We start from the raw sequence: 12,996 nt of genomic DNA, 5'->3' as shown, positions 1-12,996 counted from the left end.
GATCACTAAATAAACACAGCTACTGGGCTGGGGTTGTGGCTCAGTTGTAGAGCGCTTGCCTCGAACATGTGAGGCTCTGGGTTCAATCCTCAGCACCATATAAAAATAAATAAACAAAATAAAGATATTGTGTCCATATATAACTAAAAAAATATTATTAAAAAAATAAACACAGCTACCACAGCAGCAGTAACAAAACCTAGAGAGAGGAATGAAATCTGATCTCCAGAATCACCATATTATGTTTGCACAGTCCTCCTTCCACCTGGCTTTCTGGGTCCTAGCTGAGAAATACAGAGCACCTTGATGCTCTGACATCATATTTTCCCTGCAGGCCTGAACCCAAGCCAGGGCCTTGAGTATTCCCAGGTGATGGTAAAGGTGTTTATATTGTTGCTCCAAAACACTGGGAGATTGATGCTGTTGCTAAACTCAAAAAAATTAGCTGAAATCCTGAGCAAAATCCATTCAGCTCTCATATAAAATGCTGTTAGGCTGAGCACGGTGGCACATGCCATAATCCCAGTGGCTCAGGAGGCTAAGGCAGAAGGATCATGAGTTCAAACCAGCCTCAGCAAAAGCCAGGTGCTAAGCAACTCAGTGAGACCCTGTCTCTAAATAAAATATGAGAGGGCTGGGGATGTGGCTTAGGGTTGGAGTGTCCCTGAGTTCAATCCCTGGTACCAAAAAAAAAAAAAAAAAAAAAAAAACCCCGTTAGACTCCCTCATTGAGAACACACATGGGTAGAACAGCCTTCATCTCGCTATCTATCACAAACCCCTTCTGTGCATAAGTTCCCCTAATAAATGCTGTGAACTGCTAACATTTGGGTATTTTTCTTTGGAATCCCACCAGACCCCAACTATGAAAGTGTTTTTGCACTGTGTTGCAGGAACTCCCCTACTGTCTTTTTTTTTTTTTTTTTTTTTTTGGACTGGGGATTGAAACCAGAGGCCCTTTACCACTGAGTTACATTTTTATTTTTTATTTTGAAACAGATCTAAGTTATTAAGGGCTTCACTAACTTGCTAAGGCCTCAAACTTGAGATCCTCCTGTCTCAGCCTCACAAATTGGGATTATAGGAGTGGGCCACCAAACCTGGTTCCCTGTTGCCTCTTTCAAAATTATTCCAGTGATGGATTTGGTCAGACAAAACAATGTTATTTAAAATATTCAGTGTTTGGGCTGGGTTGTGGCTTAGTGGTAGAGCGCTTGCCTAGCATGCATGAGGCACTGTGTTCAATTCTCAGCACCGCATATAAATAAATAATGGTACATTGACAACTAAAAAATATTAAAAAAAAATAAGAGGGAGTGTTGGGGCTGGAGTTGTGGCTTAGCAGTAGAGCGTTCGCCCGACACAGGCAAGGCCCTGGGTTCAATCCTCAGCACCATATAAAAGTAAAATAAAGGTATTGTGTCCAACTACAAGTAAAACAACAACAACAACAAAAGTTTTTAAAAGAGTGAGTGTCAAATAAAGAGGCAGAATACCTAAGGGAGTCAGAAACTGGAGTTGAAAAGTACAATATGGAAATTAAAATTTTATTTCAGGGTCTCCACAGCAGATTTAAGCAGGTGGAATAAAGGTAAATTGAAGTTAAATTGAGAGTGTCTAGTGTGAGAAAAGGAAATAAAAGGACTAATAAGCCAGATGCAGTGGCCCACACCTGTAATTCCAGCTACTCAGGAGGCTTACGTAGAAGGATTAAAAGTTTGAGACCAGCCTGGGAAACTCAGTAAGACCCTGTCTCAAAAAATTTAATTAAGTCAGGCTTGGTAGTGCATGCCTATAATCCCAGCAACTCGGGAGAGAGAGGCAGGAGGATCATAAATTCAAGGGCAATTTATCAAGACCCTGTCTCTAAAACAACAACAAAAAAAGATGTATCTCAGTGGTGAACAACCTTGGATTCAATCCCCAGCACCAAAAAAAAATAAATAAAATAAAAAGGGCAGGGATTAATTCAGTGGTAGAGGACTTGCTGAGCATGCTTCAGGTCCAGGGTTCAATCCTCAGTACCTCCCCCACCACAAACACACATACACAAAGATGAACAAGACAAATGAACAGAGCCTCAAAGATCTGCAGCTCAACATTAAGTGTACCAACATATAAATGGTAGTTCCAGGTCAGAGAAGAGAAAGGGGAGGAAACAATACTTAAATAATATCCTAAAACTTGCCAAACTTCATGAAGAACATGAGTCTACACAGGCAGGAAGACCAAGCTCCAGGTGGGATAAACTAGAAGAGATCCATACCTAGACACATCATATATTGTTAAAGAGTAGGGCATGTGCCAAAGTCTGGCTGGGCACAAATCATGAGCCACTCAAGCAGGAACAAACTTTACTTCTGAACTCCACCAGCACACTCCACACAGGCTCCCTGGGAACTCTCCCGAACACCACCCGCGTGCCGCTCCTCCAGGAACACACCACCAACTGGAACTTCACCAACCAACTCAAACTCTTCAGGAATCCCCGCTAGAGCTCAACCGCGAACTCTCCAGGAATCCCTGCGAGAGCTCAAAAGTACTGGCAAAATGCTAGGCGCCATCCCAACTCGGCTGTGGCTCTCATCAGGTAAGGTGGCACACGCCTACAATTCCAGCAGCTCAGGAGAAGGCTCAGAGAGGAAGCTCCTAGGTTCAAAGCTAGCCTCAGCAATTTAGGGAGGCCCTGAGCAACTCAGCAAGACCCTGTGTGTAAATAAACTATAAAACGGGGGCTGGGGATATATATCACTTGGTAAAGTGCTTGCCGTGCATGCACAAGGCCCTGGGCTCAATCCCTAGCACTACACACACACACACACACACAAAAAAAAAAAAAAAAAAAAAAGAGCTGGAGATGTGTCTCAGTGTCTAAGCACCCCTGAGTTCAATCCCTGGTACCTAAAACAAACAAATGAAAGGCAAAGATGGGCCAGAGATTAGATCAGTGATAGAGCATTTGGCTAATGAACACAGGACCCTGGTTCAATCTCTAGTGCTTCTGCATACTCATACACACACACACACACACACACACACACACGGCTAAAGGAGTGTATTTATAGTATGCTCTAGACTTAACCTAAATTTCCATCTCATCAATTTCAAGACAGTACTCAACTGATACCTTCTTAAACTTTCACTAAAAACCCAATTATCATGCATCCAAGATGTGTGTAACAAGACTAAAATGACATTCTGCTGTAAGTCTTTGACCAAGTTGCTTAACCTTTTTGATATCCACTTGCAAAATGGGGACAGTATTTATACTTGTCTGACCCCAGGGAACTCATTCCAGGTTACCCGTTCTGTTTTTGTGATATCGGGAATGGAACCCACAGTATCCTGCATGTCAGGCAAGCACTCTACTAGTGAATTATACCCTCAATCACCTTTGCCCCTTCAGTACCTCCCCACCCCCACCCCAGTACTGGGGGATTGAAAACAGGAGTACTGAGCTACATCCCAGCGCTTTTTTGAGATAGGATCTCCCTAAGTTGCCTAGACTGGCCTCAAACCTGTGATCGTGCTGCATCAATCAGAGTTGCTGAGATCACAGGCCCATGCCTGGTCACTTCTAAAGCCACCCAGCTGGCAATCATGAATCCTCACACATCTTTATAAATCACAGGTGGTGCACATCTGTGATCCAGTGACTTAGGTCAATGAGGCAGAATCATAAATTCAAGGCCAGCCTGGGAAACTTAACAAGACCCCACCTCAAAATAAAAAATAAAGGGCTGGGGATGTAGCTCAGAGGTGTCACTGGAGGTCTAGGTATGTAGCCCAGTGAAAGAGCACCTGTCTAGCATGTGCAAGGCTCTAGGTTTAATCCCCAGTAAAAAAGGGAAAAAAAACCAAACTATATTACTTATATATATGGAGCTGGGGTGTATCTCAGTGGTAGAGCACTTGCCTAGCATGAGTGAAGCCCCAAGTTGAATTTCCAGTACTGCAAGCAAAACAAAACAACACTGGCTTCAATCTCTAGTACTTGGGGGAGGGGCAGGAGAATCCAGTCATCCATAGCATAACCCAGTGATGCCTAGCTGAAGATCTGGAACTATCTTCAATCAGGAGGGCCAAAAAGAGATACCAGAGATACAAATACTGTGACAGCCCCAAAAGACACATTTAAGACTTCACTCCCATTTTATATTTCCACTACAGATTTGTGTGTGTGTGTGTGTGTGTGTGTGTGTGTGGGGCACTAGGAACTGAATCCAGGGCCTTGTGCTGTAAGCAAGTATTTCTACAACTGAGCTACATCCTTAGCACTTTTTTTCCTAATTTTTAAAAAACATTTTTTATTTTTTACTTATAGTTGGACACAATGCCTTTATTTCACTTATTTTTATGTGGTGCTGAGGATCAAACCCAGGGTTTTGTGCGTGCAAGGCAAGCATTCTACCGCTGAGCCACAACCACGCCCCCCCTCCTTTTATTAGTTTTAGGACACAGTATCTTTACTTATTTTTATGTGGTGTTCAGGATCCAACCCAGTGCCTCATGCGTGAGGCAAGCGCTCTACCACTGAGCTCCAGCCTGGGGCCAGCACTTTCTTATTATCCAGACTGGCTCCACATTCCTGATTCCCCTGCTCTGCTCCCCTAGTAACTGGTAGCTGGCATCACAGGTATGCACCATCACACCCAGACTGTTTTTTGAAGAGGAAGCAGCACCAGCCTTTTCTTTTCCTTTTTGTTTTTTAGTACATTCTAGAGTTCCCTCTCAATAGAGGAATAATTCATGATTCTGCTGGGATGTATCCAGAGCACAAGTAGGTTGATCTTTCAGTTTTCTTCCCACCTATATGTGTCATGGTTCAATTTCCATTTATGCTTTAAGAGACTGCCATTGCCCAGTTAATAACAACTGAGGCCAAAGACCTGTTAAAACACCAGGAAGGGAATTTCCTATCACACAGCTGCTTACAAAGATACACAAAGGACTGAATCTCCCTGTAGCAGAAGAGAGCCTAGGATGCTTCCCTGGGAGGTACTCCTAGGAAAATGAGAGGACTGGGTTGGAGGCCACAGGTCTCTACCTGGCCTTAGTCCTTTGGAGATTCTGGCCTTGGAAACAAGGGGACAAAGACGCAAGTCAGTGATGAGGCCACCCGTCACAGTGTGGTTCCCCCACTCCTCACTGCACACAGGGTATAGACCCGTACCCAACAAGGGGATCAGCAGCTTCCTCTGGAGGACTCAGAGAGAAACTCTTCAGGGTCTGATTCCCACTTGTGGAGCTGAGACAACAAGCCCCAGGGTAGAGAAGCCTCCCAAGGGAAGTCTAGGTCCTACCACAGGAAGAGGAGCCCTGAGGGTGGGGTACAGGCAGGGTGCTCCCCTCAAGATCGTCTAGATCACATGATGCTCAGGGACATGACACCGAGGGCTGAGGCATGGCCCTGAGCTGACTAGATGGATCCTTCCACTTCTCTAGGCAAGGTAGTCAGGCCCACTTTCTAAAGATGCCTGCATGTGGCTGTGTCTGGTCAAGTACTTTTGTCTTTCCCTGACATTTCTCCAGCCTCAGCACCCACATGACCCTGAGTTCACCAAAGGGCCACACTCTTTTCCTCCAGGATGGACTCTGAAGTTCCTTTTAGGGTCTTAATACAATAATCTGCTTCTCTGTGCTGCCTGTCAGGACCTTCCCACTTTGGGGCCCCATCCCCCATAGCCTGTTGCTCCTGGGTACTGGCTGGGCTTCAAACATTGCTTCTGCCAAACTATGCTGCTGCCCTGCTCCTGGTAGGCACCTTACTTAGGTTGCTTCAACAGTGTTCATATAAAGCCCATATGCTCTGGCCTTGGTTGGGCACATGGCCTGAACCCTAAGCCTCCTCTGTAGGGCTCCAACCCCTTTGCCCACTTAACCCCAGCATTGAAGATGGCATGGTGTGGTCTCTGGGTGCTCCTGCTCCCATCAGGCTCCCAAGAATTTCCTCATCCCAGCTTTGTTCCTGGCCCTGCCGTGACTGTTGATTCACAGAGCACAATGGGCTGGACGTATCTTCCCGGGGCCAAGGTGTGTGAGAATGGGTTCCCCACAAGGTCAATGGGCCAGAAGCCCAAACAACAGCTGAAACAGACACTTGTTTATTTCCCAGGAGGAGGAAAAATGGTGAGGGCTTGGAGAGCCCTACCCCAGCCTTTGTGCCCAGGTAGCAGACCTCACTTCCAGAAGAGCACATTCCAGAAGAGCAGCCAACAAGGGTACAGGCCCAAGGAGAGCAGTGGGAAGAGCAAGGCACCATAGGTGTGGTGCTCCAGCACGCCCTGGGCCAGTGCCACGAGGAAAAGCTGCCACCCCTCAGCAAGTGACAGCGGTGCCTCCTGTAGCTCCCGCCACAGGAACAGGCTGCCCAGGAGCATGGCTGCTGGGCTTGTCAGCACCAGTAGGGCAGCATAGAGTGGCCTGGGTGGAGAGGCATCGTCAGGGTATGTTCCACAGATGGTGGGGACGGAGAACAGAATGACAAAGGACTCTGGGTGAAGGGCACAGGAACTGGGGGAGGTGGGGGCTGATGAGTACATACCGAGGCCCATAGGGTCTGGTGAGTGCAGCAGCAGGTACCATGGTGGCAGCTAGCAGGAAACCCAGGGAGAAGTTGGTGAGGGTGATACAACCTAGCTGTAGCGCTAGGTAGATCAGAGCCACCAGTTTCAGTGCCATCCATCCCCTGTCTGAGGCCTGTGTGCTCATTACCCTAAAAGGCAAAAGGCTCAGAGGAAGCCCAAGAACTGTCTACATGTCCAGGGGGGCCCTGTGCCACCTGCCCAAGCCTAGTCACTCACCGGTGGGTGTTGTGAGGAAGAGCCAGGCCAGCTGCATAAATTGCCAGCAGTGTCAGCACCACGGCCTCAGCCTCAGCCACTGGGAAGTGTTGGGCGGCCACATGTTGACCCAACACAGGCAGGATGTAGAGGGCCAGGCCCATGGCCTGAGAGATCAGCAGGGGTGCTACAAGCGAGGCCAGCCCCACACCCTGCAGGGTATAGTATACGGGCACCTTGAGATAGGCCCTGGGGCCAGAAAACCACTATTCCAGCTGAGGTTGAGTGGCAGTAGAAGACACTACTCAGGATCCTAGAAGCCCACCCAACAGCAGATAGGGGCATCATCACCTGTGCCGGGGGAAGTTGGGTACTCGGTCCAGGAGCACCCCCAGCCTCTTCAGAGCCCACTCCAGCTTCATGCAGCTGCATCCACAGCTCCAGAGCATGGCCCAAGTCAAGGACCTCAATGACAGTATGATGAGATCTGCCAGGTGGGGAACCCAGGACTTTCCCACCCCAATCCCAGAGTAGGATGATGCAGAGTTGAGGGGCTCCAAGGCTGTCCATGAGTGAATAGTTGCGGAACAGAGGATATCTTGAGACCAAGGACCAGGAGCAAGAAGCCAGCAGCAGGCATGTAGAGACCAATGGAGACAAAGCGAGATAGAGCAGGAAGCAGGTAGAAGAAGAATGACTGGTGTAGGCGCTCCAGCAGGTGGTTGAGCTTTCGGAACATGCCCTCCAGAGCCCTGTCAGGTGCATAGCAGGACAAAGTCAGTCACTCTCTCTGTGCACCAGTTGGACACTTCCCTGAGAACGCAAAGAGGGAATCAGAGGCTACTTACTTGCCAACAGCCACCAAGTCATACTTGTACTGCCGGAAGCTATTGATGCCCCGAAGGGTCAGGGCCTCTACCCGGTACCGCAGAAAGAGGCCATGAGGGCCATGGGGGCGGCCAGAGGCCTGCCGCAGAACCATCAGCAGCAGTGTCTGCAGGCCCTGCAATGGCCCATCCAGCGTTGTCCAATCCTGGAGCTGAAGCTTTGGAGGGATGGTGAGAGGGAAGAGTAGGGATGGGAACAGGATTAGATAAACCCCTCACCAAAGGCCCTATACCTTAGCAGGTGGTCAAACCTTGCCCTGAAGTGTGCATAGCAGCCCCCCTTTCTGGCAGAAGGTCTGGAAAAGGTTGAGCAGGTCAAGGTTGGGCAGCTGTCCATTGAGACCCTCCACAGTCACATCAAGGCTGGTAACCACATCACTGCTCAACTCCAGGGCCACAGCTGCCTGAATGGCTCCAGCCCGGCCCTGCAATGGGGATGACTGCATGCCTGTAGGGGCAAGCAAATAAACACCAGAGAAGACACTGGTGAGAACAGTTGACCCCAAGAGAGACCAGGAGAAGACAAGAGCACCCACCAGTTACATTAACGTCGTGGTAGGCTTCAAGCCAAGCCTCAGTGCCCAGAAGATCATGTTCTGTCACCAGAAAGATGATATCTTTGGCCCAGTAAATCTGCCCTGGAGGTCAGACATAAGGTAAGCAGGACTGAAGCACTTGCCAAACCCTCCCTGGGCAGCAGCCCTAGAGTCTCACCTCGGAAATGGGCAGCAAGTGCCAGCAGCAGTCCAACAGCCTGGCTATTGGTGGAGTCAGAGTTACAGGGTACAGTGAGCACCAGAGACTCGGTGCTGGCAGCACGTGGGGCCCGCAGGATGCCATACACGTTGGTACCTGATACCATCTGTACAATGCATTGGTGAAGGAGCCTCAGAGTAACCCTAGTGTAGAAAGTCAAAGCCTCCACCACCACCTTTCCTTGGCCCAACAATCTGCACAGCAGGGATTTCCCTGGCCCCAGATCATCCCTCCCATTAGGATTCTTGGCCCCAGGTGACCCCTTCAAAACGCTTTTCTATCCCAAGCACCCTCACCCCCTCACCCCCACCCTTCCTCAATACATAGCGTTCGTGGGTCTCATCCGGGAAGGGCAGTTTCCGAGAGAAACTCTGCGTGTAGACCTCCAGCCCTACTGTACGCATCGTCCGCTGCAGCCAGGCCACTGGCAGAGCCCTGGAGACACAAAGACAGCCTCTGAACGGAGCTCCCTGGCCTTGGCCACCACTACTTTTCCCATACCCGCTGCTCTGCGGCTCACCCCGACTTCCTGCGGTGGGCAGCGAAATCGCGGGCAAAGCCCCGGGCACGGTCTCCGCCCACAAACTGCTCCTCCACCATGGTGGATCCCATGGCGTTCTCCGACATGTAAGTACGCTGGGTCAACGGCGGGAAGGCCAGAGCCAAGAACCAGGCGATGCCCGCCAAGTAGCTCAGCACGCTGCGAGGGGTCAGAGGGAGCAGCCGGAGAGTTAGCGCGATCTGGGACGCCGACTGTGGCCACCAGCTCCAAACCAGGGATCGAACGGGCAGGTGTGAGGGGCCTGGAAACCTAGACTCCGGGTCCCCGCATCCCCCGCGGGACGTGGACCGAAGGAGACGGGCGCGAGGAGCGCAGGGACCCCAGCCCAGCCCACCCTCACCAGAGCGGCGCGTTGAGGCGTAGCACGAGACGGGCGAGCGCGCGCCGGCGCACGGGGTCCGACAGGAGGCCCATGGCGGGAGGGCGACGCGGGACCCTGCTCTCGCAGCCAGCTCCAGCCGCGGAGCGCGAGTTGCTCCTGTCAGACCCCGAACCCAAACCTAGCCGCACTTCCGGTCCCACTGAAATTCGCGCCGCTGCGCGTGCGCAAAGCAGAAAGAACCTTTCTCCAGCTCAGCTGCTGGAGGCCCTAGGGTTGCAGGGAGCCGGAACCTGTGCGGCTGGAGTCTGGTCTCCGGGATCGGCATCCGGAAGGGCTGGACCGATCCTGCGCAGTACCAGCAGGGAGCCGGAACCTGTGCGACTGCAGTCTGGTCTCCGGATCGGCCTCCGGAAGGGCTGGACCGGCCCTGCGCAGTACCAGCAGGGAGCAGAGACAATGCGGACACCAGGGTATCCGGATAAAGCTCCCGTTGGAAGGCTCACAGAAGTCGGAGATTGTGAGGGAAGGTAGGTGGAGGTGCTCAGAGCCCACACCTGCCAGAGAGGCTGTGAATGACTACAGTGTGGACTGAGGTTCAGGCGTTTAAGAATCATTCTTATGGATGTCAGTCACCGAAAATGAAATCACAGTGGTGTCACATGGGTTCTGAACTAAGGTCTTCATGGGTAGATATAAGACCCACAGGGAAGGTGCAAATCTACTAATAAGACAGGACTGTGTATATGGAGTAGCTAGTAAAGAGCGTACTGTTTTGTCCAGGCCAGCAAGTCCCTGGCATAGTAGGAGATTTGGTGGCCAACGCAGGCGGTGGATGAAGGGGAGCTTACTGAAGGGGGTACAATTTTAGGCTGGGGAAAATGTCGAAACTAAGGAGAAAAGACCAAGTGAGCAGAGGAGTCTATTGTAGTTTAGAGCCCAAGGTAAGCAGTAGGAAAAGGCCCAAGGGGCTCCTAGGGAGAGGCATTAGCCCTACCTATAGCCAGTCAAGGTTTCTTTTAATCCCTGTACTCAGGTTCTGGAGGGACTGGACTGAGGATGGCAAACTCCTTGGTCTGAGGCTTGATTTTTCTCACCTCTCACCAACAGATTGCTTTCTCCACCCAGATACCCCCACACCACCCTCTCTATCCTTCTGGAGGTTTGAGTCCTGAGGCCACAAGAGATATAATTCATGTGTGGAGTTGGCTCCCCAGTCATTCGCCAGAGCCAAACTGTTTGCAAGTGCTATACAGCAAAGAGTGATGAGCAGAGGAGCAGGACTTTATTCTGGACAAAAGTGGCTGGGTGTTCAGTCCCCCAGCAAGATAGATGCCTCACGCACATGCTGCCGTACCACATGGTCCAACAAGGTGTGCACATCTCTAGCTGCTTGGGCAGCGGCCTCAAGCACCTGCTCCAAGTGGTCCTCATGCAGCCGGGCATCCATTTCAAGCAATGCAATCTGGCCTGAGGCTGGCAGCAGGGCCAGGGCTAGTTGGGGACCACCAGCTGCTTCCTCCACATGGCTGAGGTCTGCCAGGGCTGTGCCTTCCACAAAACCAGCTGAACATGCACACACGAAGTCCCGCATGGGTATCCCAGCATCCAACACTGCCAGCGTGGCGGCATTCACACAAGCTGCGTAGGTTCCACCATCAGCCTGCAGCACCTGCAAGGACCCCCCCACGCTATTATCAGTCCATTAAACTGCCATCCCACCCTCCAGTTCCCTTCCCTCAGTGGGTTGAAAACTGCAGCCAGCTCACCTGCACATAGATGTCAATCTGGGATCGTGGGTGCAGCTGAGTAAGAATGGCTGCCTCAAAGGTCTGGCGCAGCTGTAGGCCCATTTCACAGGACTTACGGTCTCCATGTGGCCTCCGCTTGCGCTCACCTGTGCTGAAGGTTGCTGAACTATATTGACAGTTCACCAGAGCGCGGTCAGGCAGGGCTCGAGACCTGGAACCCCGGATCTAGAAGAGAAAGGATGCATAAGTCAAGCCTACCCTCCCAGCTCACACTCCCTAGTCCTTTCAACCTCCTTCTCAAGAGAGTGGCAGCAGCCTTTTCTCCAAAACATCCAAGGGAGATCCATTTGTCAGTCTAGGCCATCATCACCTCTGGCATGCATGCCTCACTTCATTTCCTCCCAACTCCTCCGAGTGGTGGCCACAGTATGTTTAAAAACATCAAGCCGATTCTGTCTCACCACACACTCACATTCTACTTACCTACCAAAGGCTTCTGTTATGCGGGAAATAAAATCCCAAATCCTTTCCCCAGTCTACAAAGCCCTAGGTCCTCACCTCCCTGGAAACCGTTATTTGGAATTATCTCCTCTCCCTCCACCGTCATTCTTTCGGCTTTGCAGACGTGCCATATTTGTTTCTACCCATTGCCTTCATCCTGGCTTCTTTCACCTAGAAAATTGGGCTCCCACATTAATTTGCTAAGCAATTAAAAATTATCTCTGCGTTGGGGAGGCACTGTTATAGCGTAGAACGTAGCAATAAAATCAGAGAGTTTTATTTAAAGTCGCTGCTCTCAGAGAGTTTATCTTCCCGTGGGAAGACAAACGAGTAAGATTAAGTAGAGCTGACGTTCGGGTGGTAGACACAAAGGCAACAGAGCGTGTTGTGGCCTGGAGCGGCAGCATCCCAAACATGACGCCGGAGGAGAACAGCGGGGAAGTGACCGAATGGGCGAGAGCCTGGCACGATTTGGAACCCGACAGGGGAGAGCGGGGCGCAGGAGAGAGACAGGACATACCCAGAGATGCACCTTAAGAACTTGGGCATTTACTCAGCCGATATGCGGCTTCGAGCATTCGTTGCGTAAACGGGAGGCGCGACCGCGACCCCGCCGATCCCGCGCGGCCCACTCGCCTCGTGCGGCCCATAGACCACTGCCAACGCCTTGGTGTTGCCCTGCTCGATGTAGGCCGAGCCGTCGGCCTGCGCGAACACGCCCATGCGCGCCTGGATCTTGCGCAGCTCCCCGGCGCGACGACCGTCCACCCGGTAACCCTGGTCAGACAGGAGCTCCAGCCCCGCCATGTCGCCGGCCCAGCTCTCGTGGAGAACACTGCACCCTGAGACCCGGGCTTGGCAGACCCAGTTTCCGGCGGTCCGGCCCCCTTCCGGGCCCGGGGACTACGCACTCTTTCCGGGCCCGGTCTCCTTCCGGGCCTGGGGACTAGGACTCCCGGCTGTCCGGCCTCCTTCCGGGCCTAGGGACTACGACTTCCGGAAGTTTTGGCTTCCTTTCGGCCTAAGCCATAAAGGCTCCCGCGACCGTGCTTTCCCCTCTCCGACCGGGGGAGGGCGGAGCTCTCCGGTGCGCCCCGGCTCTGCCCTAGGCCGGCTGACCTCTGGAGCCGACTTCCGGGTTCGCCCGTGGGCCGGGGCGGTGCTTTTGTGTGTCGGGTGTTTGCGGGGCCGCAGTGCAGGCGTTCATTCCAGCTGGGACATTTTTCCGTTCTCTTACTGTTTTATTCATTTTTTTCCCAGGGGTTGAACCTGGGGAGGCTCCACCTGAGCTAGATTCCCATTTCCCCACCCGAACTTCGACGGGATGGACCCGTGCTAGGCAAGGGCTGTCCCGTGAGCCGCACCCCCGCCCGAGGCAGGTCTTAGGGAGTTGCTAGGGCTGGCCTGGAATTTGTGATCCTGCCCCAGCGTCCGGGGT

General features: G+C 51.8%; 2 protein-coding genes across 2 annotated transcripts; both read right to left on the bottom strand.

Annotated features, from left to right (window-relative positions):
• Window positions 1–6,088: 6,088 nt before the first annotated feature.
• On the bottom strand, window positions 6,089–9,618 carry Gpaa1 (glycosylphosphatidylinositol anchor attachment 1). Its single transcript, XM_076835660.2, has 12 exons — window positions 9,328–9,618; window positions 8,946–9,125; window positions 8,749–8,860; window positions 8,384–8,531; window positions 8,206–8,307; window positions 7,921–8,117; window positions 7,631–7,827; window positions 7,381–7,534; window positions 7,134–7,229; window positions 6,804–6,994; window positions 6,545–6,715; window positions 6,089–6,423 (listed from the first exon to the last, which is right to left on the bottom strand). The coding sequence occupies exons 1-12, from the start codon at window positions 9,399–9,401 to the stop codon at window positions 6,180–6,182; spliced, it is 1,866 nt and encodes a 621-aa protein (XP_076691775.1). The 5' UTR covers window positions 9,402–9,618; the 3' UTR covers window positions 6,089–6,179.
• A 951-nt stretch (window positions 9,619–10,569) lies between these two features.
• On the bottom strand, window positions 10,570–12,477 carry Exosc4 (exosome component 4). Its single transcript, XM_076835862.2, has 3 exons — window positions 12,195–12,477; window positions 11,076–11,282; window positions 10,570–10,978 (listed from the first exon to the last, which is right to left on the bottom strand). The coding sequence occupies exons 1-3, from the start codon at window positions 12,363–12,365 to the stop codon at window positions 10,619–10,621; spliced, it is 738 nt and encodes a 245-aa protein (XP_076691977.1). The 5' UTR covers window positions 12,366–12,477; the 3' UTR covers window positions 10,570–10,618.
• Between the last annotated feature and the right edge of the window lie 519 nt (window positions 12,478–12,996).

This window comes from Callospermophilus lateralis, chromosome 16 (genome assembly GCF_048772815.1).
Source record: "Callospermophilus lateralis isolate mCalLat2 chromosome 16, mCalLat2.hap1, whole genome shotgun sequence".
NCBI classification, from domain to species: domain Eukaryota; kingdom Metazoa; phylum Chordata; class Mammalia; order Rodentia; family Sciuridae; genus Callospermophilus; species Callospermophilus lateralis.
The sequence above is the reverse complement of the archived record's forward strand: the minus strand, read 5'-3'. Positions and strand labels throughout refer to the sequence as shown.